Below are 25,423 nucleotides of genomic sequence, written 5' to 3' on the forward strand. Positions count from 1 at the left end.
TGGATATATTTAAGTCGCCAGCAGTTATTCTGTATACCCACTCGCATTGTCTGTTGCCACACCGGCCAGTGAAGTGATAATGCTCCGCTCTCTTCTGGACAGAGAAGTCTCCAAAGAGACTGTCAGTTGTGCCACATTTAAAGGGAGTGAGAGGAGCCGCTTTGATTGGCGGCAAATGAAGACGGCTGTAAACACTCCCACTGTGGCGCCCACCCTAAGATCCACTGGGTTGCGCTCGTCTACGAAATTACCAACACCGGTCTTACTTGTCTCTGGGGCACAGTTGTGCCATCCGCCACGCAGAATTTACGCCAGTCTCAAAAAATAGAGCCCCAAGAGCTACTAAACCTACTCACACTTGTACTAAACATTGTGATCAGCCTTGTTGTGACAATCTTAAAATCGTTTACAGTTACATGGAACCAGTGGTTCAAAATAATTTTGTCTAATGAGCCACATACTGCTTTAGCAAACCAAATACATTGTTATTTTCTGAAATAACCTTGACGAACTAATGTTCAGACGTCCGAAAGCAAGCAGTGACAGTTCAGCTGCTGCACATGCCTATCAATCAGAGAGGCTGGACTGGCAGGAAGAAGACGGGGGAAGATAATGGACACCGCGGCAGACGGGCGGCCGACGCAAAATGAATCCGCCGCGAAGGAATTAGATGAGGGCAGGGATAAAGGGGGGATGAGTGGTGGGAAGGAATAAAGGACTGAAGGGTTCCTGGCATTCAGGAAGAGTAAAAAGGGCAGCTGCTGGCATAAGACACTGTCAGTGCTGGTATGTCACTAGGTGGCAGTAAAGTCAAGAGGAAACAAATTAAAAAAAGGTTCAATCATGTTATCTTTGCTGTTGGCTGGGCTCTTCTCTCATATACACATCCATGTACCCTTTTTGTGTCGTATTCATTACAATGGTGGGTAAGCTGGAGCCTATCAAAGCTGACATTATGGCGAGAGAAATAGGGTACGCCCTGAACTGGTATCAAACGTAAGGTAGACAAACAAACATTGACACTCACACGTGGACAGTTCAGTGGAATGCAGAGGGAAGCTAGAACATGTACATTAATATACTCCAATGGAGAAATGAACCTGAATCTCCTGAACATGAGGTAGATGTGCTAACCAGTATTCCACTAGAGAGTACTATGTTTTTCAAATTATACTGCATAATGCATTTATTAGAACTGTAAAGGTAAAAACTCACCGAAATTGAAAGAACACATTAAAGCACTTCTCAATGCTCAATACCCAGCATAAAATGCAAAGTGTCCGCTGAAATAGAAAGTGCACATTAAAGCACATCTCAACGCTAGATAAACAATGTAAAAAATTGAGAACTTGCCGATATTGAAAGAGTACACATTAAAGCACTTCACAATGCTGGATACGAAATGTAAACTGCCAAGTGCTTGCTGAAATGGAAAGTGTACCCATTAAAGCACTTCTCACGCTTGATACGGCTATGTAAAATGTCAAAGACCGGCTGAAATGGAAAGAGTGTGCATAGAAACACATCCAAACGCTGGAAACCCATTGTAAAACGAGCTCGCTGAGACTAGAGTGGAAAAGTTGGCATTAAAGCATTGCACAATGCTGGATACTCAATGAAAAATTCTGAGTTTGTTAAAATTGGAAAGTGTATGCATTGAAGCACTTCTCAATGGTTGATATGGACATGTAAAACATAGAGCACTAGCTGAAATTGAAAGAGTACACATTAAAGCACATCAACTCAACACTGGATACCCAGCATAAAATAGAGAGTGCTCAATGAAATGGAAAGAGTAGTCATTAAAACATATCTCAATGCTGAATACCCAATGTAAAAAACATAAAAAATTGAAAGAGTATGTATTAAAAAAAACTTTATAATGCTGGATACACCATGTAATATGCTGAAGGCTCCTTAAAATTGTAAGAGTTAACATTAAAGCACTTTGCAATGCTTTGTACCAATGTAAAATTTTGCCAAAAATGAAAGAACACATTAACGCAAATATCAGTGTTGCCAACTTAGTGGCATTGTTGCTTTATCAATAAATTTGCCTTGCCTATATTTGGTGACCAACCCCTCCAGCGATTACTTAAGAAAAAAAAAGGTACGTTCACCTTGACGCGTCCAAATTGCAAATGAAAGGCGCTTGTACAAAGCCATCTTTGGTGGATTCAACCGTAACCCGCCACAAACCTTTCAGAATCTTCTAGTTCGTTCCTGCTCTTTTAGGTCCCAACTCTGAACTGCCTCTTTCATAGTGCATGTAGAATTGGCAGATTAAACTTGATAACAACATTCAAGAACGAGCCTTGATTCAACATTGGAGGAAAATGATTGTTTATTCAGTCAATAGAGATTCCCGTATGAAGAGTCATACTTGCACTAAAAAAGGGAAATTAAATAGAAACAAAGAAAGTATTTTGTTAGTACAAATCTGTTTCTTAAATACAAAAACAAGTTGAAATATTGTTGATAACATTTTGGCAGTATAGAAATACGTCAACCAGACAAGCAATATCTGGAAAAAAAAACAAAAATTAAATCAGGCGTATATGATTTGTATCTGCCCATTTCATTACAGAACAACATATGTACACAATGCACAGCAATAAAGAAAAGATTACCGTATATTTATATATATTCTCTACATTTAATACAGTCCTATGAACATTCAAAATCATGCACGATGTCGCCTTGCTCCCAAGCCCTGTACAATCCACTCGAAGGTGTATTTACATATTTCAACAAAATATTCTACAAGTCATCATCATAACAATAAAAAGAAAGTCAAACTTGATGCAAGTTAAGAAAAAACAAACCTTGATCCCATCTAAAGGCTCTCAAGAAGCGTTGTTAGTACACGTCAACACATTATTATTATTATTGTAGAAAATGAATAACAGGTGTGGATGCTGCATACATTCAGCTTACCTAAACATGATGATGTTATTTGTTTTAATGCGGTCCAGTGAGACTACTCAAAGCATGGGCTGTGACTTAAAACAATGAGAAGGTGAGTACTGACCTTCCCCAAGGAAAAAAAAAATGTAATTGAATTAAATTTCTTTGCTCATGTTTATTGTAGAACAGGATTATGTTGGAAAAAAAAGTGCCCAAAGACAAAAACGGCGCCCACCGCCACTGCGTTGAAAACTTCACGCCGTGATGACGAAATAAAGTTAAGAGCACTGACCTCCGCCGAGGAATAAAAATGCAACAAAATCCTGGATCTCCACATTTATCCAGACCTACACCCAAATTTTATGGCACATTTTACTAAGGCCCACGAAAGCATTTGACGTGGCCCGTCAAGCAATTCCCAAAACAAACAACAACCTTAGAGGAACTGTTATATAAATCTCTTAAAACATAGCAAAAATGTAGTTAAGTAAAACTTGCCCGTTACATGTTGTTTTGTCGTGAATGTCGTAGGTATCTAGGCACTGGCACGTCATGAAGCAGAGGACACATGCATGTTTTGGGCGGTCACGTGACAGGCCATGCAACAAGTCATGATGAAGAACATGTACAGTGCTGCATGCCAGCAATGCTCTGCTTTATATCTACGGTACTGTGCAAAAGTCTCAGGTCACCACTAGCTTTGCGGTTTTTCCACCATGTCTGTGTTCATTTTTAGTTAGCAGCCCGTTTCCTGGTTAGACAGTACCTTTATGACTCTGGGGGTGTGAACCGTTCCATTGACATCATAACGGAAAATACAATTCCTTTATCCAGACCCTGACTACAATGTAATAGCTTCTTTCTTCTTCCCCTCTACAGAGTATTCTTGCTAATTAACTTGCGCGTATCAAGCTAACACACCAACCATCAAACTGTTGCCTTACGCTTTCACACGTGAAGGCGGAACATGATTTATTTTCTTTTTCCCTAACTAAGTGTTAGCAGGGTAGGTAATAAACCAAGCAGTGCAATTCAGCTAAGGAGCCATGTAATAAATAGCTTGTTTGCCTGCTAACTAACCTGTTAGCTAGCTAGCTAGCCAACACAGCAACTAACAAGCAGGGGAAAAAAGGGGTTCTATAGTTTTTGCATAGCCAAGCTAAGTAACCAATTTGTGAAGGAAAAAAAAATAGTTGGTGTAGGATTAGCAATGAAACAACTTGTGGGTTAATTTTCATATCATCCTGCTAACTAACTCGCTAATGCCTAAATGGCAGTACCGTAGCATTCAATTTAAGAGAGCATTTACGAATGTATCAGGCTAATTTAACCAAAAGAAGCTGGATAAAACCACAAATCTAAGAGTGGGCCATGACAAATGCACAGGACTGTTAATATGAAGATATTATGAATGGTGGGCCTTATTTGATGGCGATTCAATTTGTGTACAAGCTACTTCGTGGGAAGAATAAAACATGGCAGTCATAGTATGAACAAACAAGCAAATAGACCTTTGACGATGTCAGTTTCCTTAAAAAAAAAAAAATATTGAAATTAATGCAGCGGAACCTGCGGGTGAGGTGGATAAATCGAGTGGATGTTGTGCAGAAATGATCGCAAAACGTAGTGGCCACTTTTAAAGGGACTGGGAACCAAACCGTACCAGTGAAAAGTCTTGGTGAAAATGTCTAGAGCGGATAATTAATAGTAAAGGCATTCGGTTATCGTCTTCCTAAAAGTGTCTCCGTGAAGGTTTCCCCATTGACACCACGCCTGTCCTTTTTCCCCCCATGGATGTCGAGACTACACGAAGGAGTTCAAGGAGTTCATGGCGTTAATCGGGGACGGCGCCTCGGAGCTCTCGTGGCCCTCGGCGGCGGCGGCGGTGTCCCGGCTGACGCTCTTTCCGCTATACTGGCCGATAAACGAGCCGTCCTCGTTGAACTGGCCGTCTCCTCCTTCCCCGTAGTCTACTAAACTGTCGTCACTGTCGTCCCGCTTAACCGTACCGCTCGATGGTGTGCGGCTCCCTTTTAACGGTTTATGGTCCTCATTGTCGCTGAGGAAAAGAATGACATGCAAGGCGTTAGCGGTGATGATGACGTGCTGATGCCACTTTTTCTTTCTTTCTTTCTTTTTTTTTTTTTTTTTAGACGGAGCATCAATACAGTAACTTTTACCACTACCGTAGCCAGTTTCCCAACCTTTATTAAGCCAATATATTAGAAAAATCTTACAGTACACCACCAAATGAAAGTTCACAAAAAGTATGTTAAATAATCCCCCGCTAAATCGCTATGCCTCTATATCGCTGATAGATGATCAAAGACACATTATTTGTAGGAAAAAGCAAATTTTTGGAGCAATTAAATCAATTTGGACAATTTCCAACGGCACACCGGATGATCTCTCACGACACACGAATTTGCCGTGGCACTGTGGTTGGGAGTCACTGGTCTAAGGAGCTATAGTAAAAGTCTTTGAATTTGAATGTGGGTTAGCTCCATATCTATAAAAAAAAAAAAAAAAACATTTATAAATGATTCATTGGTTTCCATCAGGCAACAGGGGAATAGACGTCAAGCAATGTCACACTGGTTGGATTCCCCTTGAAACCAAATAAGACATGAGGTGGTCAATGTGTTTTTGTTTTGTTGCAGCGTCACAGACACAAAAAGGCTGTGATGACAAACTCAAAAATGACATTGGGAAAAAAGCAACCAAACACCGTCCATCCAAAAGCAAGCGTGACAGTTTTTACAAAGCGTGACAGAATTTTATATACATATATATATATATATATATATATATATATATATATATATATATATTAAAAAATTGTGTACATGAATTGAATGTCAATGACACATAAAGCCAACATGGAGCTAAAAGGTTTGTTCAGTTCGGACACTTCATGGGCAAAAGAATTGGCACACCTCAAAATGGGAGAACATGGACTTGGTCCATGGATTACCAGTTAATTGGTATTGATTTTTTGCCTATATGATGTTTAAATATTAGCTTGTGTCCAACCTCAAGGCCACATACACAAGTATGTGATTGTTATGCCACATATACGGCTTTGAGAACGATTGTTTGATCACAAAGCTGTAATGTCACACAGAGCTTTGAGAGGGATTGTTGACGCCACGCGTGTATTATTGTTATGCTACACAAAAAAATTCAACAATTATTGTTTTGACTGCAACAGTGTGATTGTTTTGCTACAAACGCAGCTTTGAAAGTGGTTGTTTTGACTACACAAGCGTGTGATTGTTATGCCACACAAACAGCTTCGAGAGTGATTGTTTTGGCTACAAGAGTGTGAGATTATGCAAGACGTACAGCTTTGAGAGTGATTGTTTTAACTACACGACTGTATGACTGTTATGTCATACACAGCTTCAAGGAAATGTTATGATAACATGAGTGTGTTATGTCACACACAGATTTGAGAGTTGTTGTTTTGACAACACGAGGGCACCACTGTTATACCACACACGGCTTTTAGTTATGTTATGACTACGAGTATGTGATTGTTATACCACACACAGCTTTGAGAGTTATTGTTTTTTGAGGACAAAAGTGTACCACTGTTGTGCCGCACATAGCGTCAAGAGGGAATGTTTTGACTATATAAGTGTGTGATTGTTATCCCACACATACAGCTTCGAGGCAATAAAGTATTTTTTTTTGGCTGCACAAGCATGTGACTGCTATGTCACACATACAGCTTTGCGAGTGATTGTTTTGACTTTACGAGCGTACGACTGCTATGGCACACATGGCTTTGAGAGAGATGAAATGAATGATTTGAAAGATTGATTAAAAGTTGTGTGTCAATACAATTGCCCATACACTTCAAGTATGTAAGGTCCACATTGAAGCTAAGAGAGGTATTCTCTCAATGTGCTCAGACACCACGAAGGCTTTATGACTGACAGCCTGTGATGCATTCTCAACTGGGCATTTTTTTTGTTCGTTCTTGTTTCCACCGTGACACCCACCCGTTCATACACACATGTATGACATCGCCCTTACCTCTCCCAAGGCCGCACGGCAGGATTCCCCTATACATTCACACATGTAAACATTGTCCGTGGCAGAGAACAAGCAGGTCTCACGTGTGACTTATTGAAGAAATAACAGCAAATATCGAACTGGAAAAAAATAGACTTACTTATGAACCCATGCCCATCTAATATTTACCCACTGACAAATATGTACCTGTTGAAAAGTAAGGAGATGATGTCAAATTGTCCATCTCCTGGTTTGTTCAAATCAGCTCTTTTTGTACCTTAGGCTGATTGTACGAAGGAGTATTACAACCACAGAGAAAAATGGAAAAAAATAAAATAAAATTATGAGGAAAAAAAGGATATTTTTCAGAGAAAAAAAAGTCATGATTTATGCTGTTGAAATTACTTCTTCATTCTCTTAAAAATCTTGGACTTTTGTCCCAGAGAAAAAACCTTGAAATGACCCCAACCAAAAATAAACAATAATCAAAAAGGAGAAGGAAAATTAGTGCTACAATGAAAAAGAAGAAAAAAGTAGTACACAATTAAACATGATAGTCGTAATTTTGATAGTTGTAATATCACAAGTAAATAACTATAAAAAAAAAAAATCAAGCGGGAAAGTTCCATCCATTTTCAACACCGCTTATCCTGGTTAGGGTCACGGGGCGCTGGAGCCTATCCCAGCTGACTTCGGGCGAAAGGCGGACTCCACTCTGAACTGGTCGCCAGTCAGTCGCAGGGCACATATAGACACGGACAACCATTCGCACTCACATTCACACCATCACTAAGTGGGAACTGAACCCACGCTGCCCGCACCAAAGTCAGGCGAGTGTACCACTACACCATCAGTGACGGAAAGTTGTAATATTATATTAAAATTAATTCTCACAAAACTAGGACTTTAAGTTAGATTTTTTTTCCCTCGCAATATTATGAATCTTCTTATAAAGTTTATCTGTGTCCTACTTAGTGTGACTCTAATATTCCTTTGCATTATTGATGATTATTTATTTTTGTCTAGTGACATTTCGTGTATTACCCTAAGAAAAAAAGGCAAACATTTTAAAATGAGGCCGTCATTTCAACAGAATAAATCATAATGTTATAGGACTGTTTTTAAGCTAAAAAAAAATTCACTTTTTGTCATGCTTTCTTTCTCATAATATTACGACTTTATTTTCCTTTGTATTATTTAGTATTATACATTTTGGGGTTGGTGTCATCGTATGGATTTTCTTTTTGAAAAAAGGAAGAAAAAAATCAGTGTTGTTATGAAAAGTATTCTCCCAATGACTGCATCCTAACAACATTCATCGTTTAAACCCATATGCATCTGTACACGTAGACGACCAATGTATTTCAGCACATTATAAGCTAATGCAGTCTTTTTTTATATATTGTATATATATGTATCTAAGCTCTTCACAACATGCTTACCACATATTATATCATCATTATATATATATATATATATATATATATATATATATATATATATATGTCCTGTACATATACAGTAGATATGCATGTTTATCTCAGTAATAATTTGGGTATACATACAAAAAAAAAAGAATATAAAGTACTTTTAAAAAAATGCTTGGACCCCAATATGTTGTTTGTGCACATTAAAGTAATAAGAAACATGAAAACACAAACAATACAGATACAGAAAGGTTGCAAGTAAAGTGCTTCGTTCTGTGCACAGCCTCCAAACGGGATGCTAACAGGCATAGCTTGATAACGGTGAGCTTTGATCGCTGTCTTGAGTAGCTTATTATTTGTATTAGCTTTTATGTCGCAACGGAACTGAATGTATATTTTCATAGGAAGAAACAGACCCCTTTTATCCTGAGAACATGAAGAGTCTTGCTTCTCAAAAAAGACACCATCAAGCAAAGAGTCCAATAATGTGCCATCTATGGGCGTCCTCCAAAAAATGTGCTTTATGCTAATAGGGGAGGGGAACGCTTCCTGTTGACCACTTTCAGTCGTAAGTGGTGAAAAGAGCTCCGGCCCGGCTAGAAAGAGTCACTGGGTTTAAAAGGGCCTCCTGGGCTACTGAGCCTTCAATGCGGTCTCTCACCTGTATTCCCCAAAAGTGCAGTCTTCATCTTTCATGGGCTGGAACTCCGGGTCCGTGTGAGCGTCCTCCTTTTCTTTGACTGCGCCCAAATAGGAAGGAATGTTAGGCAGAGAAAAAAAAGAGTCAACAGTTTTGCCGCTGTTGCTGGCGGAAATGCCGTTAAATGTTATTTTCCAACGAATGAATCACCTTTTTGGGGGCCAAAAATGTTTTTTATTTTTTTTTTCTTTAAATCTGAGAATCGTGCTTGTGTACATCTCTGGCAGGTCATATCTTGATCAATGATCTTGATTAATGACTACCCCACGTTGTGGCAACAGGAAGTGCCGTAAAACTGCATGTGTCGTAGTTTAATGACTAATTTGTCCAGATGAGCCTCAGTCAGAAGCAGGTATCGTAGACAGATGGACGCCCCTAAATGTAAATTTTATTTATTTTTTTGCACCTATGCAATGTACAGCGGGCTGATCTTGGAATTAAGTTATGATGGATTCGGTCTGAAAAGTGGGTGCGAGATCTGCCTATAGCAACGGTAAGTGGTTGGTGTTTCCTTTTTCATATAAAACAGAAATTCGGGACTTATGTGGTGCATTCCTCACCTGGATATTTTCCTCCCTTGTTCCTCTGGATGAAACAGATGATGAGAAGGATGAGGATGAGGAGGGCGATGGCACACATGAGGCCGATGAACCAACCCTGCGTCGCGATATCCACCTGTCGGCTCGCCACAGCTGAGCAGAGAAAGAAGGAGGAGGAAGAAAGGAGGAGGTCACTCTAACCTTACCTTTTAAGCACCGACTATTCTCCTTGACACAAAGAAGCACTTGTTGTTTTAGTATCTACTTGCTCAGCAGTGGGTCATGAATGGTTAACTTCCTAACCACTTCCATGATGGAGGAGTTAGAAATGTCCAGTGTTGGGAGAAAAGTCATGCAATTAAAATAACTCGCTTATTGCAGGAATTTGGCAATGTAAATCATTGCTAACGTTTTGGTAATATAATACGCATTGCAACTTTTGTCATTTGAACTTTTATGATGATCAAACATCTTTTCTCCACTTACTGCATTGTATAAAAATGCTTCCTGTTGGCATCAATACTCTTCATTCACTCAGTCAGCATGTACTACTCCACTCTATGTCACTTTGGTTTCTAATTATGTCCGCCTTGCTACACCATCATTGGCTCATATTTCCGTGACTGTTGAAAATAGACGGCAATCATTAAAGCTAGCGCTGACTGGTCGTGATGTCACTCAGTATTACGCAAATAAATTATATTTAATAGCTTTTGATTTTGGTTGTAGTTTATTTAAAGGGGAAATATTATGGAAAATCTACTTATTATAGTTGGTATAGAAATAATTGGGTCTCGGGAGTTCCTGCCCACCCACTGTGAAACTAAGATGTGATGAGATAAGCTATAAGACAATATATCATATCCCCAGAGTAAAGTCAGGTGTTACAGGACTAAAATAAAATAAATAAATAATAAAAAATCATCATCATCATAAATAGAAACTATATAAATATTCCTCTTTAATAGAAATATTCCCTTTAAAAATATACAACCGACCAAATTAATATAAAATATAAATATAATCTAATAATAATAATAACATAATATATAATATAATAAAAAATATAGATTAATTACAAAAAAATATATAAGCAGAACAGAAAAAGGATGGATGGATGGATGGATGAAATAAACAATCAAGTCAATCTGCCTATTTCTGAAAATCTGTCTGTGAGCCACTCTGCACTGTGTTGTAACAGTGGGGTTAATTTACATAATAACCACTCCCACACCGAGCTTCTCTGCTCGTAACATGATCAGCTAGGCTGGGCTAAGATCCAGAACCATTTTCAAGCAACGGCTGGACTACACTGTACTACAGGTATCATGCAGAAACACCCACATCCATGTTTGTTGATGTGTCCATGCGCCATATAGATATATCATGTGTTGCGAGTTGCTGCCTCTATGATTTAAAAGCATTAAATGTTTTTTCGGGTCTTCAAAATTTTCCCAACAATGTGTGCTTTGCGCCTGCAGGAAGAAGGCTCTGCCCCTGGTCTTTATGTTAACAAAAGCCAGATTTGCCATTGGCCCAAAAGACCCTCACTTACAATACATGAGACAGGGACACCTAATAAAAACAGGCTAATTTCAACCAGGTAAAATATTGGGTGTGCAAAGTGTACTATAATTCTGACTAAACACATATGTTTCCTTTAAAGTCAGACGTTGAAAAGACTAGAATAGACTAGACGAAAATCACGATTAGTTGGCCATAATACTTTTGCTGGAAGTGGGCCATGAATGTTTTTTTAAGCAACTGTCTCTATGAAGCGAAAACAAATTAATTATCCTTTGATTTTGTGAAAAAGTGCAAAGTTCAACGGAAGTAAGCCTATTACGACTATCATCATTTGGCATTGTTGTGCCGTTAAAGGTATTAAGGTACTGTATTAACGTTAACTGCCATAGTTTAGAATTCTGCAGTTGTTTTTTGTGAAAGTAACTCAGAATTATTGCAGCTGTAGATGTGGTGATATTGTAACCAGCAACAAATAAAACAGGGTGCCAAAAGTCACTATACACTTCTTTTTTCTATTTTATTTCACAGATCATTCGGACAGATGTGAGGCCCACAGCATTTTATCGCTTAAGCTTTGTGGTTTTTATGAGCCTATCATTCATTCCCTTGCCCATAGCTCGCTTCATGACATTGGAGCAGTGTTGCAAAATTGCTGCCTAGCAAGAAATTTCTTCTGTCCCCAACTGCAGTTTATATGCTTACAAAAACTGCAAAGCCTAGACTGTCAAATGCTAATGGCCTTCCATTCGTCTGAATGATACCTGAAACGAAATAGAAAAAAAGGACGTGTATAGTGACTTTTGGAATATAAAATAATTACTGGCATTTTGGAAGTAACTTGCCCAACACTGGAAATGACAAATATGACATAGATGATGCAATGTTTACATATATATCTCAAACACAGACAATCACATAAACATAGCGACAAGACAAATACACACCATTCACACACTCACAAGTTCACTACACTGTAGCTGATATTTAGATATTAATAAAAGCCATGTAACGTACAACTATATGAGCGCTACAAGATAAGTAACAACTCCCTATAACACTACTACAGTGCAGACCTGTCTGAGACACCGGAACCATCCAATGTACCGCTTACAAAACGTGCAAAAGCTCGGGTGGGCCCAGACACGCGCCTCACCTGGCACCGTCACCGTGAGCTCCTTGGAGCGGTGGGGCTCTTGGTCGCCGTGACCTTGGGCCACCAAGCGCACCCTATAGGAGAGGCCCTCCTTCAAGCCCCTCAGCATAAAGTTCTGAGAGCCGTTCACCAGCTCTTTGCGCCATTCGTCTTCGCCTTCACCTGCGGGGAGGGGGGACGGCGAACAGTACAGCAGATGTGTGCGGGGTTGGATACGTCATTAAGGTTGAGAATGTTCTGGTAGACTATCTTCTGCTCATATCCACTTATGAGCCACTTATTAGGTATACTTGCACAATACAGTACAATGAAACTCAAAACAAGAGCTGTATCAAAAAAAAAATCCTGCGAAGAAGTTGTAACCCTCTGGGCTCAACTTCAGCTATTTAATAATTTCACTTGTTTACATCAAATTGTACTTTTTGGCTCTATTATTTTGTCCATCTTATAAATCCTCATTTACTGGATTGAATCATACAATTTGGGTAAAATGGATTTCATTCTCAACTCAACTCTTGGAAATGTTAATCTTTTTACCTTTTCTACCACATTCCATCATTTATCAATTTTTCGACAAGGGAGCAATTTCATGGACCCATATGTAATAGTCTTTTGTTTCCTAAGAAGGTGTTTAATGGCTTACTGCACTCCAGTGGAGCAAATGAATAACACAATGATTTTATGAAGAACCCATCTGCAGACCATGGACAAGCATTACATTTTAATTTAAGAAGTGGAAGCTCCCTCAGCCAGCTGTAGAAACACTGCACTATGAGCTTTATTAATGTATAAGGAAAACAGGTAGTAGTGTAAACATTTAATTTTCAAGGTCCAAAAAAAAATAATTTGAATTTAAAGGGTTATTCCCATTTTTTTAATTTACAAAAGCTTTAAGATTTTTTTTTCCTCATTTAAAAAAAAAATGCAAATTCCAAATTATGTTGAAAATGATACAGATGCGTACATACATACTAACAAAATGAAAATAAGTGGGGGCAACAACTTTATAAATCAAAATAATTTACATTTTCTTTAAATATTAAACATAGGATATATATTTTTGGGGATAAATGATAAATTAAGAACAAAAATAAGGCCAGCAGAAAAGTTTAAAGAAATGTTTTTATGTTAAAATAATAAATAAAATCTATATTTTATGTATGTACAAAAATATTAGGATAAAATAAGTATAATATGTTAAAAAAATACAATGAATAAATACAAACAAACAATTAGGCCAGCAGTAAACCTTGATTTGAAGTATATACATTTTAGGATATGTGTATGTACATAAAATACTTTAATTTATTTTGTGTAGTTTTTTTTTTACTTAAAATATTAGAATCAAATATTATATTAAAAAAATAAAATATTAGAAGCAGCTGTTGGTATGAACAAAAAAATAAACAAAAACAGAAATATTATCTTTGAAAATAAACAAATAAAGATCTCAAAAGATTGTGCAAGTGTACTTAATGTTGTGGCCAGTGAGCCTACTTCTGGATATTAAAACTCATTCACTGCCAGCCTTCCCAGTTAACATGGATATTTGACTTCTAAAGCCGTCAATGGCAGTGAATGTGTTAGGGGTTATCATGTGATGGCCTATTCAATAATGATTATGGCAGGTGTTAAAGAGACTAACACAATTGAGTTGTTGTTGTTTTTTTTTTTAAATCCACAATGCAGGTAAAATAGACCACACCCTGATCCAAATCAATCAATACTGTGATGACTGTGCAACTTTTGATGCTGCTTGGAAATACACTCAGCTCCGGTCAATAACAGGGTGGAACAATGAGCAATCTAGCGTTGTTTATCAAAAAGCATCTCTTGCCACCTTACGTAGAGCTCACAAAAATGATAAGAATAATAACGACGTTGCTTACTGTTTTCCACTATGTATTCTAAATAAATGTTTCTCTCCGGGCCCCAGTACTCCCAACTGATCAGTGTGCCGTCCTCTCCCCTGGATGAGTTAACGCTCCCGAAAGGACTGGCCGCCGACGCTGAACACACAAGAGAGAACATCTGTTGGCGGACATGATGTGCTAAGGTGCTAGCAGGGGGAAGATAGCGCAAGGCAACACAACCAGATGAATGCACAAACACTATTCACGGGCAACATCAACAGACTCTTCGAGGATGGGACGCATGTTCTTTTGAGGGGTTCCGGACAAACAAACAAGCCTTTCCATGCAAGGGGAAGCCATCGTCATATACAGCGGATACACCAGTTTGTGCGCTCCGCCGCAGTTGGACAGTCCACGAAAACAGAGCCCTTCGTGGCAAACTATTGGACGGTAGCCATAAAACTTTAATCAAAATGACAAAGATTTTGTTAGCCCAATCTAGTTCTTCTCAATTAAACTTGGAAGTCAACCAGCAATTGTGTTCGACTTTGGAGGTTCCACTGTACTGTACACATTTTTACATCTTTGGTTTTGAGCAGAACATTTCGTGGAAGGCCACACAATATGACATACAGTATGGGGATAACTTGCATGCTCGTATTCTATGCATTGCTATAGATACCGCTGCCTCCCGTGCCGACGTCTTTGTCGAGATGAGTCATGAAAGCTCAGATACGAAGGAGAAATAACAACAGGACATGGTGGAATCACTATAGATGTGGACACACAAACACTTGCAAACATACACTACAGTAACACAATCACACAGAGTTGGCATGGTTGGTGTGAGTCACCTTTTAAAGCAATGCAAATGGGTCACACAGTTTATCATGCTGTTTAAAGTGCGCATATAAATGCTATGGAACAGCGAAGAGGATACTCAACATCAACAATATTAAAACACTAAATATTACGCTAAGATATTTTTAATTACCGGTACGTTTACAACCCCAATTCCAATGAAGTTGGGACGTTGTGTTAAACATAAATAAAAACTGAATACAATGATTTGCAAATCATGTTCAACCTATATTTAATTGCATACACTACAAAGACAAGATATTTAATGTTCAAACTGATAAACTTGATCGTTTTTAACAAATAATCATTAACTTATTAACTCATTTTATGGCTGCAACACATTACAAAAAAGCTGGGACAGGTGGCAAAAAAGACTGAAAAAGTTGAGGAATGCTCATCAAACACCTGTTCGGAACATCCCACAGTTGAACAGGCTAATTGGGAACAGGTGGGTGCCATGATTGGGTATAAAAGGAGCTGCCCTGAATTTCTCAGTCATTCACAAGCAAAGATGGGCGAGGTTCACCTCTTTGTGAACTAGTGTGACAAAATAGTCAAACAGTTTAAGGACAATGTTCCTCAACGTACAATTGCAAGGAATTTAAGGATTTCATCATCTACGGTCCATATCATCATCAAAAGGTTCAGAGAATCTGGAGAAATCACTGCATGTAAGCGGCAAGGCAGAAAACAAACATTGAATGCCTGTGACCTTCGATCCCTCAGGTGGCACTGCATCAAAAACTGACATCAATGTGTAAAGAACATCACCACATGGGCTCAGGAACACTTCAGAAAACCAATGTCAGTAAATACAGTTTGGCGCTACATCCGTAAGTGCAACTTGAAACTCTACTATGCAAAGCAAAAGCCATTTATCAACAACACCCAGAAACGCCGCCGGCTTCTCTGGGCCCGAGCTCATCTAAGATGGACCAATGCAAAGTGGAAAAGTGTTCTGTGGTCCGATGAGTCCACATTTCAAATTGGTTTTGGAAATTGTGGACGTCATGTCCTCCGGGCCAAAGAGGAAAAGAACCATCCGGACTGTTATGGACGCAAAGTTCAAAAGCCAGCATCTGTGATGGTATGGGGTTGTGTTAGTGCCAATGGCATGGGTAACTTACATATCTGTGAAGGCACCATTAATGCTGAAAGGTACATACAGGTTTTGGAGAAACATATGCTGCCATCCAAGCAACGTCTTTTTTATGGACACCCCTGCTTATTTCAGCAAGACAATGCCAAACCACATTCTGCACGTGTTACAACAGCGTGGCTTCGTAGTAAAAGAGTGCGGGTACTAGACTGGCCTGCCTGCAGTCCAGACCTGTCTCCCATTGAAAATATGTGGCGCATTATGAAGCGTAAAATACGACAACGGAGACCCCGGACTGTTGAACAGCTGAAGTTGTACATCAAGCAAAAATGGGAAAGAATTCCACCTACAAAGCTTCAACAATTAGTGTCCTCCGTTCCCAAACGTTTATTGAATGTTGTTCAAAGAAAGGTGATGTAACACAGTGGTAAACAAGACCCTGTCCCAGCTTTTTTGGAACGTGTTGCAGCCATAAAATTCTACGTTAATGATTATTTGCTAAAAACAATAAAGTTTATCAGTCTGAACATTAAATATCTTGTCTTTGTAGTGTATTCAATTAAATATAAGTTGAACATGATTTGCAAATCATTGTATTCTGTTTTTATTTATGTTTAACACAACGTCCCAACTTCATTGGATTTGGGGTTGTAAAAGGAACTCTCAAAATCTTAAATCATTATCATCTGAAATGAATATGACCTGTCTATTATAAAGTATATTATGCATATAACTATTGTCCATTTTATTGTATAATGCTAAACATATGGTAAATAAGGTGTTGGATCAAATAATTAATTGATATATATATATATATATATATATATATATATATATATATGATAGGAAATGACGTACCTTCTTTCAATGTTGATTTTAGTGTGTATTGATTTGTATTGTTTTTGTCAGTATTTAAAATTTTTATTTTTAGAAAAAAATATACTAATTATAATTCCTTCAGTTATATCAATTTTAATAAAGTATAATATATGGGTACATCTCAATAAATTAGAATAGGGTAGAAAAGTTAATTTATTTCAGTCGTTCAATGTCAAGAAGTGAAACTCCTATTACGAGGAAAGAAATCCAATTCCTAATTAATTTCTATGTTTAAAATAATTTTAATTATTGATGATTTTGTGGTTTTCCCTAGCTGTAAGTTATAAATATCACCAGTATTAAAAAAAAGTAAAATATTTAACTCTGTGTGGAGTTTATGTAATATGAGTTTCACTTTTTCAATGGAACCATTGAAATAAATTAAGTTTTCCACGATATTGTAATTCATTGAGTTGCCGCTGCACTTTCCATTCATCATATTTAAGTATTTTCTTTATTATTGTCATTAACTTTATGTCACCGATTGGCTGAGAGAAGTCATATGGTTCTACTGCCTTATAGTGAGGTGTGTGGCATCAAATTTCAACTTTAAATTACCAAATACGTTCCCCTTCTTAATTGACAGTAAAAAAACTTTACTGAACCATAAAACTAGTGTAAGAGGCCAATTTACATTGTATGTATGGCCTTTTATCAATTAAAAACATGATTTTTCTGGCTTACCTTCGTCCACGATGGTGACCGCTTCCTGCGTAACGGCCGGGCCGGGCCCCTTACGCGTTTTGGCATTCAAATAAAACTTGTAGCGCGTGCTGTACTTGAGGTTGAGCAAAGTGACCGAGGTCTCATTGGCAGCCAGGGCCAGCTCCTCCTCTGGGCCCAGCTCATTGGAGTTATTGACTACGAGATGGCGGGATGATTGGGTGGTAAATTGAATAAAGGTGCGAGAAGGAGAAGGATGGAGGAGGTGAAAGGATGTTGATGGGATTCAAGTGTCAATGATGACAAGTGTGGAGCAAAGAGGGTTCAGGTACAAGAGGCGGGAATGACAAAAGGTGATTTGTTAATTGGTGTAATTGAACCTAATTAAAAGGCGACTACATATTTATTTATCCTCGCTATCGATGACCGTACAAGACATGCGACTGCAAACTAGTGTACATGAAGCGAAACATTTGTTGCTAAGAAAAAGACAAAAAAACAAGCTCACCTGGGTGGTATTTGAGGGTGTATCCTGTCAGGAGTCCGTTCTGGTCACGAGGAGGGTTCCACTCAAGGCTTAAAGAGTCCAAATTGGGGTTGGTGACTGTCAGGGAGGAAGGCGCTCCAGGAACTATGGAAATTCATGACAGAGGTGTACGCAACCGTCAGCTAAAGTGCTCTGGAAGACGTCAAAGGGGCAGTTAATGTCATATTTATTGACAAGAAACCTTCAGTGATGAAGGCAAACATCACTGATACAGTAGTGATCTAACAGGATAGATACATGACAAAATATAACTAGCATTCAGAATGCATTAGTAACATTATATTTGAATGTCAATAGTATTCAATGTGACGATGATAGTAATGTTCTAAAATATTTTAAAACAATAAAGTAGCCCTTGAACATACAACAGTGCAGTCATATTTAGCATATTTAGCATGCGAAAACCAACAATAATAGAGGACAAATTATAATTTAAAGGGAGACTAAGGGCTGTATAACACTACAGTATCAAGGGATAAGACAAATTTAGAGACCAAAAGTCAACCTGTGTGTTTATTTTTTTTTTTTCAATTTTGAGACTGAGGGCAGCAAGAAAACAAGCTACTGCAGCAAAGTAGATACTGTGGCGTATATTATATAGCAGCATCCAGATTTAAGCCAGAACAAAAAGGTAAACTAACATTTGTGTTGATTTCTGTTCATTTCTGAATTTTACTCTAAAGGAGACTGAGGGTAGCTAGAAAACGGAGTATGACACTGCAGTGTCCAGCTCTAAGGCAGAGGGACAAGATTTGTCAGTTATGTGTGTTGCTTTTTGTCAATTTCAGTTTTATTCGAGAGGAGACTGAGGGCAAATAGAAAATGCTCTGCAGCAAAATGGAGACTATAAAGTTAAACTCTCAAGTATACAAAGAGACAGAACATCAGCGTAAGCATGTGTGTTTTGTTAAATTTGGATTTTATCCGAGAGGAGACTGACGACAGGAAGAAAACGGGCTGCTGCAGCAAAATGGAGACTGTGGGGTATAATACTGCAGTGTCCAGCTCTAAGGCAGAACAGTAGGGTAAGCTAACATCAGTATGTGCATTGATTTTTGGCAATTTGGGATTTTATTTGAGAGGAGACTGCGGGCAACAAAAAAAATGGGCCGCTGCAGCAAAATTGAGACTGTGGAGTACATCCCCCATATGGTATGGACTCAGCCAAATAGAAACCTACTAGTAATAGTCGTTGAGACAATTCCTTCTATTTACCTCCTTCGGGGGTCTCAAACTGCTGGTTGCGACTCGGGGGGCCCTCTCCTTTGCCGTTAAACACTCTGACGTTAAATGAGTAGAGGCTGAAGGGATGCAGGCCAGGAAGTTTTCCCTTGCTGTGGTTGCCGCTGAATGTCAGGATCTGCTTCTCTGTGTGATGGGGGTTATGTTTGTGCAGGCTGCGCTCTCTCCAGTAATACACCTGCGAAAATGCGATCCTCAGTCGTCTGATTTGTGCTGCTGGCGTTCAGTTTATTCCCAGGCTCATTACGCCGTACCTTGTAGCCTTTGAGGTATCCACGTATTAGTTTTTGAGTCACGGGCTCCCAGTGGATCTCCGCCAGGGTGCTGTTCAACACGTACGCCTGCACAGACTCTGGAGCGGCGACCGGCACTGTCACGAGGAAACAGAAACATGCCTTCAGCACTTTTTGCGGGAATAGGGATGGGGGTTCAGTTTATTTATCCAAACAAAAGTTTTAGACTTTTAGCTGCTGCTCTTTGCATAAGTCAAAAGGACAAGCAAAAAAAAAAAAAAGCTTGACAGTTTGACTAACAATCCTCTCCAGAGTGGCCGTAAGCAACAGCGGGCTCGGGTGCTGCTCCGTAGTCATTCACAGCCTGAACTTTGAGCTCGTATGGAACAAACGTGGGCGTTCTGGACACAACGAACTTGGAGTTGTTGGCTACGGTCGCCACGATCCACTCGCTGTCCATCATCTTCTGCCTCCACATCACTCTGTAATGGAGTCCTGGCCCGTTGGCCTGGAGGCCTGACAGCGGCTAACAGAAAAGAGGTTTGAGAACATCACCAAAAGGTCTAATACTGTGATGATAAACTAAAGTGGTACCTTGACGTAATTCTTTCCAAGACCGTGCGTTTAACTCAAATCACTCAAATCAAACATATATCTATAACATAATTAAATAGGATGTAAAATGTGAAACAGTTTTGTCCACATTTTTTGCTTTAATTAAATGGACATTGTGCTGCTCCTTCTGGTGTGCATGCCTTGGCCCTAAAGAGGGGGGGGGGGGGGAGTAATATAATACAAACATACATATATACATTCATACAGATTTTTTTGATGAAACATTAAAGAGACTTTGACACCATAAGTGTACTTTTTGTGTATCAGTTGTTTAAAGGTTAATATCTACCACAATATACAGTAGATGCCAGTTACGTTAGCCCATCTATGGTGTTTCCCATTGTGTGTTAGCATTTTGCTAATGGACATTCATAAAACAAATGTATGTGGTTTGGTTAAATACACAACGTGTAAATCTCCTTGTTTTATGTTCAGTTCAACTGGGAGTTCAACTGGGAGTGGCAAACAGCTGGAAGCAAGCACACTTGCTGTCTTTTCGAATAAATTATCATGGTTAAAAATAAATAAACAAACAAACAAACAAATTGCAAAACTGCACACAGACATGAAGGTATGGAAAAAACCTCACTCGTAATTAGAATTTTGCTTCCAACACAAAGCAAAAAACAAAAAACTCGAACAAGCAACGGCTCATAACTAAAAATAATTCTAAATTTGGAACACCGTAAGTCAAGGTACCCCTGTACTTTATAAAAATGTACCTTCCATGAGATGACAAGATTGTCATGTTCTGTTCCAAATCCATGTACATCTGTTGGATTCTCATCTGGAGCTTTTAGTGGTGGAAAAAATTGAAAGTTACACTGACGTTCCCAGCAGGCGATAACATTTCACCCCAGGATTCTAGTACCTGAAGGTTCAGTCTTATACATCTTGGAGGGGAAACTGGGTCGGCTGACACCCATGGAATTGATGGCGAGGACTCGAAAGTTGTAGTGAACGTAGGGCGACAGCTTCAGGTGGGCTGTGGTCTTAGTTCCGGGGACTTCGGTAAGGTTGTGCCAGTGACCTCTGTGGTGGTGGAGAGAGTCTTCATACTGGATCACAAATTCTGTGTAAAAAAGATACACAACAGAATGAAATATATCTGAATTTGCTCTATTACACATTTTTAAGTGAGTTTTTTTTTTACAGTATACATGCAAGTCTGAATTTAGAGTTATGCACTTCAGTGTAGTACCACGTTGTGCTACACTATGCCGGGAAGCACTGAGGTCTACAGGAAGACATGCAGCGAAATTAAGAGCAAGGAGTAGAGGCAGAGAAGGTCACCTAGCAAGTGCCAGTAATAGTCATTCTCACAGAGGAAAGAGAAGACATGCCATGAAGTTTGTGTGTGTTGCTGCTCCATGTGTCAAAGTAGCAGTTGTGGAATACTTCAAAAAGTGTATTTCAACAAGGTTAAGTGTGTTTGATTCAGTAAATTTTTCATGTGGGAGTGTAAAACATGTTTTTTCATATAGTTTCTCTATATCTGGAACGTCTCCCCACAATAAATGGGCGTCCGCTGTATTAATTAAGACTGCTGCTGGATTACGAGAATTATTATAAGAAGTGGAAGGTCGATGGACTCAAGGTAAATGCTGTATTTAACTTTTGTTAACTGACAGCTAGCCACAAACGTGTAACCTCGTGGATTGAAAGCAGAGTTCAGTATTTGGCTAAATATATCATAGTCTGCTCCGTACAACACTGGCATGGTAAATAGGTGTTCAGAACATACAGTGCGAGATTCACGCATACTCTGAATAGGACTGTTGTGCTCATCGCCAGGAATCCAGGTGAGTTGAACACTCCTCTTTTTGTGGTCCGTCAGTTCCAAGTCGGTCGGGGGTTCGGGTCGCTCTGTGGGGAGACACGGCACACGACGCGTCAGTCAGTCAACGCCAAGATGGACGCCGTCGGGTTCATGCCACGAGAAGACACAAATGAAGACGTACTCGTGCAAGCACCATCTCGTGCATATGAACAGACAGATGTCGAGCTTGAGTGATCACTGGGGATGAGGTACCTAAATTGATGGTTTTTGCTCAGACGAAATGACTGATGATTGCGTTTGACATTTGAAAGCGTGTCAAGTACTGCGACTGCATCGCAAATCATCCTGTGCTCAAACGCGAATGGCAATGGCCTTTCTTTTGACTCAATGTGTCAGACAGAACATCCATCCATCCATTTTCTATAACCCTTGTCCTTCATAAGGGAGGCGGGAAAGCTGGAGTCTCCCTCAGGTGACTTTGGGGCAAGAGGCGTGGCACATCCTGGATGCCAGCCAAATACAGAGCACATGGAGACAAACAAGCATGTATACCTCAAATTCATACCTACGGGCAATTTAGAGTTTTCAATAAACCTAACATGCAGGTATTAGGGAATGTGGAAAGAAACCGGAGAACCAAGCACAGGTAGAACATGCAAATTTCACATGGAGATTCAAACCCAGATCTCCTGACTGTAAGGCAGACATGCTAACCACTAGCTGCCTTCATACAGAACAATGAAAATAAAAGTGAAATACACATCAAATGGCATCATCAGGACACAACATGCTTCCCTTTACAAAAAAAAAAAAAAAGGGAATACTGGAAGCATCTGGAAGGTGACGTGCTTCAGGTGTTACCGTTGACAACAGCCGGCGTCGGCGTGGCCTCTGCTGGGTCGGTGGACAGGCGTGGGGAACGGAATATCATGTGGAGTGATATGTCAACCATATTAAAACAAATATGAACCAGCAATAATAAAATATTAATGTTAAGACCGTAGAGTATACACCGTATGTAGAGTAAATCCACTAAAAGCCTGGCAAGTAAACAGCCCGCAGGTTGACCTCGAAAAATAATCTTTTGAGTGAGCCGATATCGTGTCATGATGTAGTATGTACAGGGCTCCTACCGACAACGGTGAGCTCGGCGCTGGCCGAGTCGTGGTCCAGCGTTGTGTTCATGATGCACGTGTACACGCCGGCGTCGCTCTCGGTCACGTCGCCAATGGTGAGGCTGTCGGCGTCCACTACGAATCTGATTAAAGAAAGAAAGAAGATGTGCACAGATTAACTCTTGGAACCATACATGGTAACGTGAGTCAAATAGACAACAGGTAAATTATAGGTAAGGATTAAAAAAATTATAAAACTATACATTTTTCACATTAAAGCACAGGTGTCAAACTGGTGGCCTGGGGGCCAGATCCGGCCCGCAACATCATTTTATGTGGCCCGCGAAAGCAAACCACGTGTGTCGACTTCATGTTTCTTGTGAAAATACCAAAATTGGTGTCTTTACTTGTATAATGTTGAGATATTGCAAGCATTTTATGTACCAATCACCTTTTTGAAATAAATGTAATAATAGTTTAACATTTTTTATTGGCTTCTGATTTTAAAACTAGTTATCCATCAATTTGTTGTGTATATTATATGAGACAATATTTGATATAGGTTCACAGTCATAACGGCCCTCCGAGGGAAGCCATAACTACAATGTGGCCTGTGACAAAAATGAGTTTGACACCCCTGATGTAGACCTTCTCAATTACAAAATGAACAGTAATCCTTCTAGTGCTGTTTTTGGAAAAATGTGCTGATAGTGTCCCTTCTCAGCTTGTGACAGTGACAGTGACAACCTCAACTCGAATTGTTGGCGTGCCACCATTTTTCCGCAAAAAAAAAAAAAAAAAAAAAAAAGTAATATACAACTTTATACACAAACATGATAGCTGTGTTTCAGAGAGGCAAAAAGCAGGACCCCGGCTGGGTCTCACCTCTCGTCGTCGGGCAGCTCCCCGTTGTCTTTGAGCCACGTCATGGTTGGTGTGAGCGAGGGGTCGTGCTTGACTTTGCACTCAAACACCACGGACCTGCCACGCTGCACCACTCGGTACTCGGGCTGCCTCAGGATGCGGGTCGGTTCTGAGAAGAGCGCAGGTTAATGTGCAACCATTACACTCAACAGACACTCTATTATTAGTCTCCAAGTTGTACGGAGCCTCTAGCGTTACTCAGTGTGTGGTATGTAGCGAGGTTCTTAGCAATGATTACCTTTGACTTCCAGGTGCACATGATTCTCATAGATACCGAGAGAATTCCGGGCCACACAAGTGTACTTTCCGCTATTCCTTGGCTGAGCCACACGGATCTCTAAAGTGCCGTTGTCGTGCTCCTTGTGCGTCTCGGCGTCTAGCGTACCAGAACGACTCTCCTTGAACCTGGGACAGAGGCAGGGAATGCCATTGAAGCTTTTCCATGGAACATCAGCCATCCCGGTTCAAGGTTCATTAACTCACCAGGTAATTTTGGGGATGGGTGAGCCGAAGTAAGTACACTCGAGCAGGGCTCTGTGATTCTTGATGACCTGGTAGACTTTGTTGGCCGGCGTCAGCACTCTGGGCGGCTCGGCTGGAAAAATGAGGTGTGGAAGTTAATGCAATGCCGGCAGTCGATGCGAATGGATTTGCGTCAGCCTCATTTTGTTATTGGAAGCAAACAGATCTCATCTTCTTTTTTGTTTGTTTGTTTTGTTTTGTTTTGTGAAGCAGCAATAAGGAAGACGGACAAATATTTGTGATTGTGTGACAGCCCCACATCCTGGCAGTGCGGCTCCACTAAAACTTCAAGCTCAGTGTCTGGATCCCAGATTTCCATAGTAACTTGACTTTACACAGAGGGTTCGAATCAACAACAACCTGTCAGACCTCCTCACCACCCTGCAGGGTTCCCACAGGGCTGTGTCCTCTCACCACAGCTCTTTTCATCCTCTCTCCACCGATGAGTGCAGGACGTCAAAACCCAACTGTCATCTCCTGTCTGGGCCCACTCAGCAACATGGACCTACTCTGCAGCAGTTTGTTGGGTGCTGTGAGACCTCTCGACTGGAACTAAACGCCTCCCCAGCATAGTCGAGGTGTGCTCCAGGACCATTGGACTTTCCAATTGCTAGCCGACTACTATTTATGAGCACCAAGTTTGAGGCATCAATGCCCGGATCTTGTAGGACCCCTCCCTTGCTCTTTTCTATGCATTCGAGAGGCTGCCATGCAGTCACAGTCTTTGGTGTCCAGCTTGTAGGAGATCCACTTTTGTACCCAGGGCTGTTCTCCTTCAGAACTCTGACCTCCAGTCATACTTATTTCTAATTCTACC

The 25,423-nt window shown here is 39.8% G+C and overlaps 1 protein-coding gene across 23 annotated transcripts in view; it reads right to left on the reverse strand.

Moving 5' to 3' along the window:
- Nucleotides 1–2,326: 2,326 nt before the first annotated feature.
- LOC133478131 (neuronal cell adhesion molecule-like) overlaps nt 2,327–25,423 on the reverse strand; it is a 95,993-nt gene continuing 72,896 nt past the window's right edge. For 8 of the 23 annotated variants that reach the window (XM_061773794.1, XM_061773793.1, XM_061773789.1 and 5 more), the window contains 19 exons: nt 24,568–24,679; nt 24,323–24,489; nt 24,046–24,193; nt 23,179–23,303; nt 22,907–22,936; nt 22,030–22,131; nt 21,137–21,337; nt 20,988–21,058; nt 19,951–20,176; nt 19,672–19,787; nt 19,391–19,595; nt 18,137–18,259; nt 17,650–17,826; nt 14,809–14,853; nt 14,163–14,282; nt 12,274–12,435; nt 9,615–9,746; nt 9,016–9,094; nt 2,327–4,966 (listed from right to left, as the gene is read on the reverse strand). In XM_061773794.1, the coding sequence (XP_061629778.1) occupies nt 4,711–4,966; nt 9,016–9,094; nt 9,615–9,746; nt 12,274–12,435; nt 14,163–14,282; nt 14,809–14,853; nt 17,650–17,826; nt 18,137–18,259; nt 19,391–19,595; nt 19,672–19,787; nt 19,951–20,176; nt 20,988–21,058; nt 21,137–21,337; nt 22,030–22,131; nt 22,907–22,936; nt 23,179–23,303; nt 24,046–24,193; nt 24,323–24,489; nt 24,568–24,679 (2,597 nt within the window). In that variant the 3' untranslated portion in view covers nt 2,327–4,710. Of the gene's footprint in view, nt 4,967–8,408; nt 8,951–9,015; nt 9,095–9,614; nt 9,747–12,273; nt 12,436–14,162; nt 14,283–14,808; nt 14,854–17,649; nt 17,827–18,136; nt 18,260–19,390; nt 19,596–19,671; nt 19,788–19,950; nt 20,177–20,987; nt 21,059–21,136; nt 21,338–22,029; nt 22,132–22,906; nt 22,937–23,178; nt 23,304–24,045; nt 24,194–24,322; nt 24,490–24,567; nt 24,680–25,423 lie in introns of those variants that run through there. The other 15 variants (XM_061773790.1, XM_061773787.1, XM_061773783.1 and 12 more) reach the window with 8 other exon arrangements.

Source organism: Phyllopteryx taeniolatus, chromosome 5 (assembly GCF_024500385.1).
Source record: "Phyllopteryx taeniolatus isolate TA_2022b chromosome 5, UOR_Ptae_1.2, whole genome shotgun sequence".
NCBI classification, from domain to species: Eukaryota; Metazoa; Chordata; class Actinopteri; order Syngnathiformes; family Syngnathidae; genus Phyllopteryx; species Phyllopteryx taeniolatus.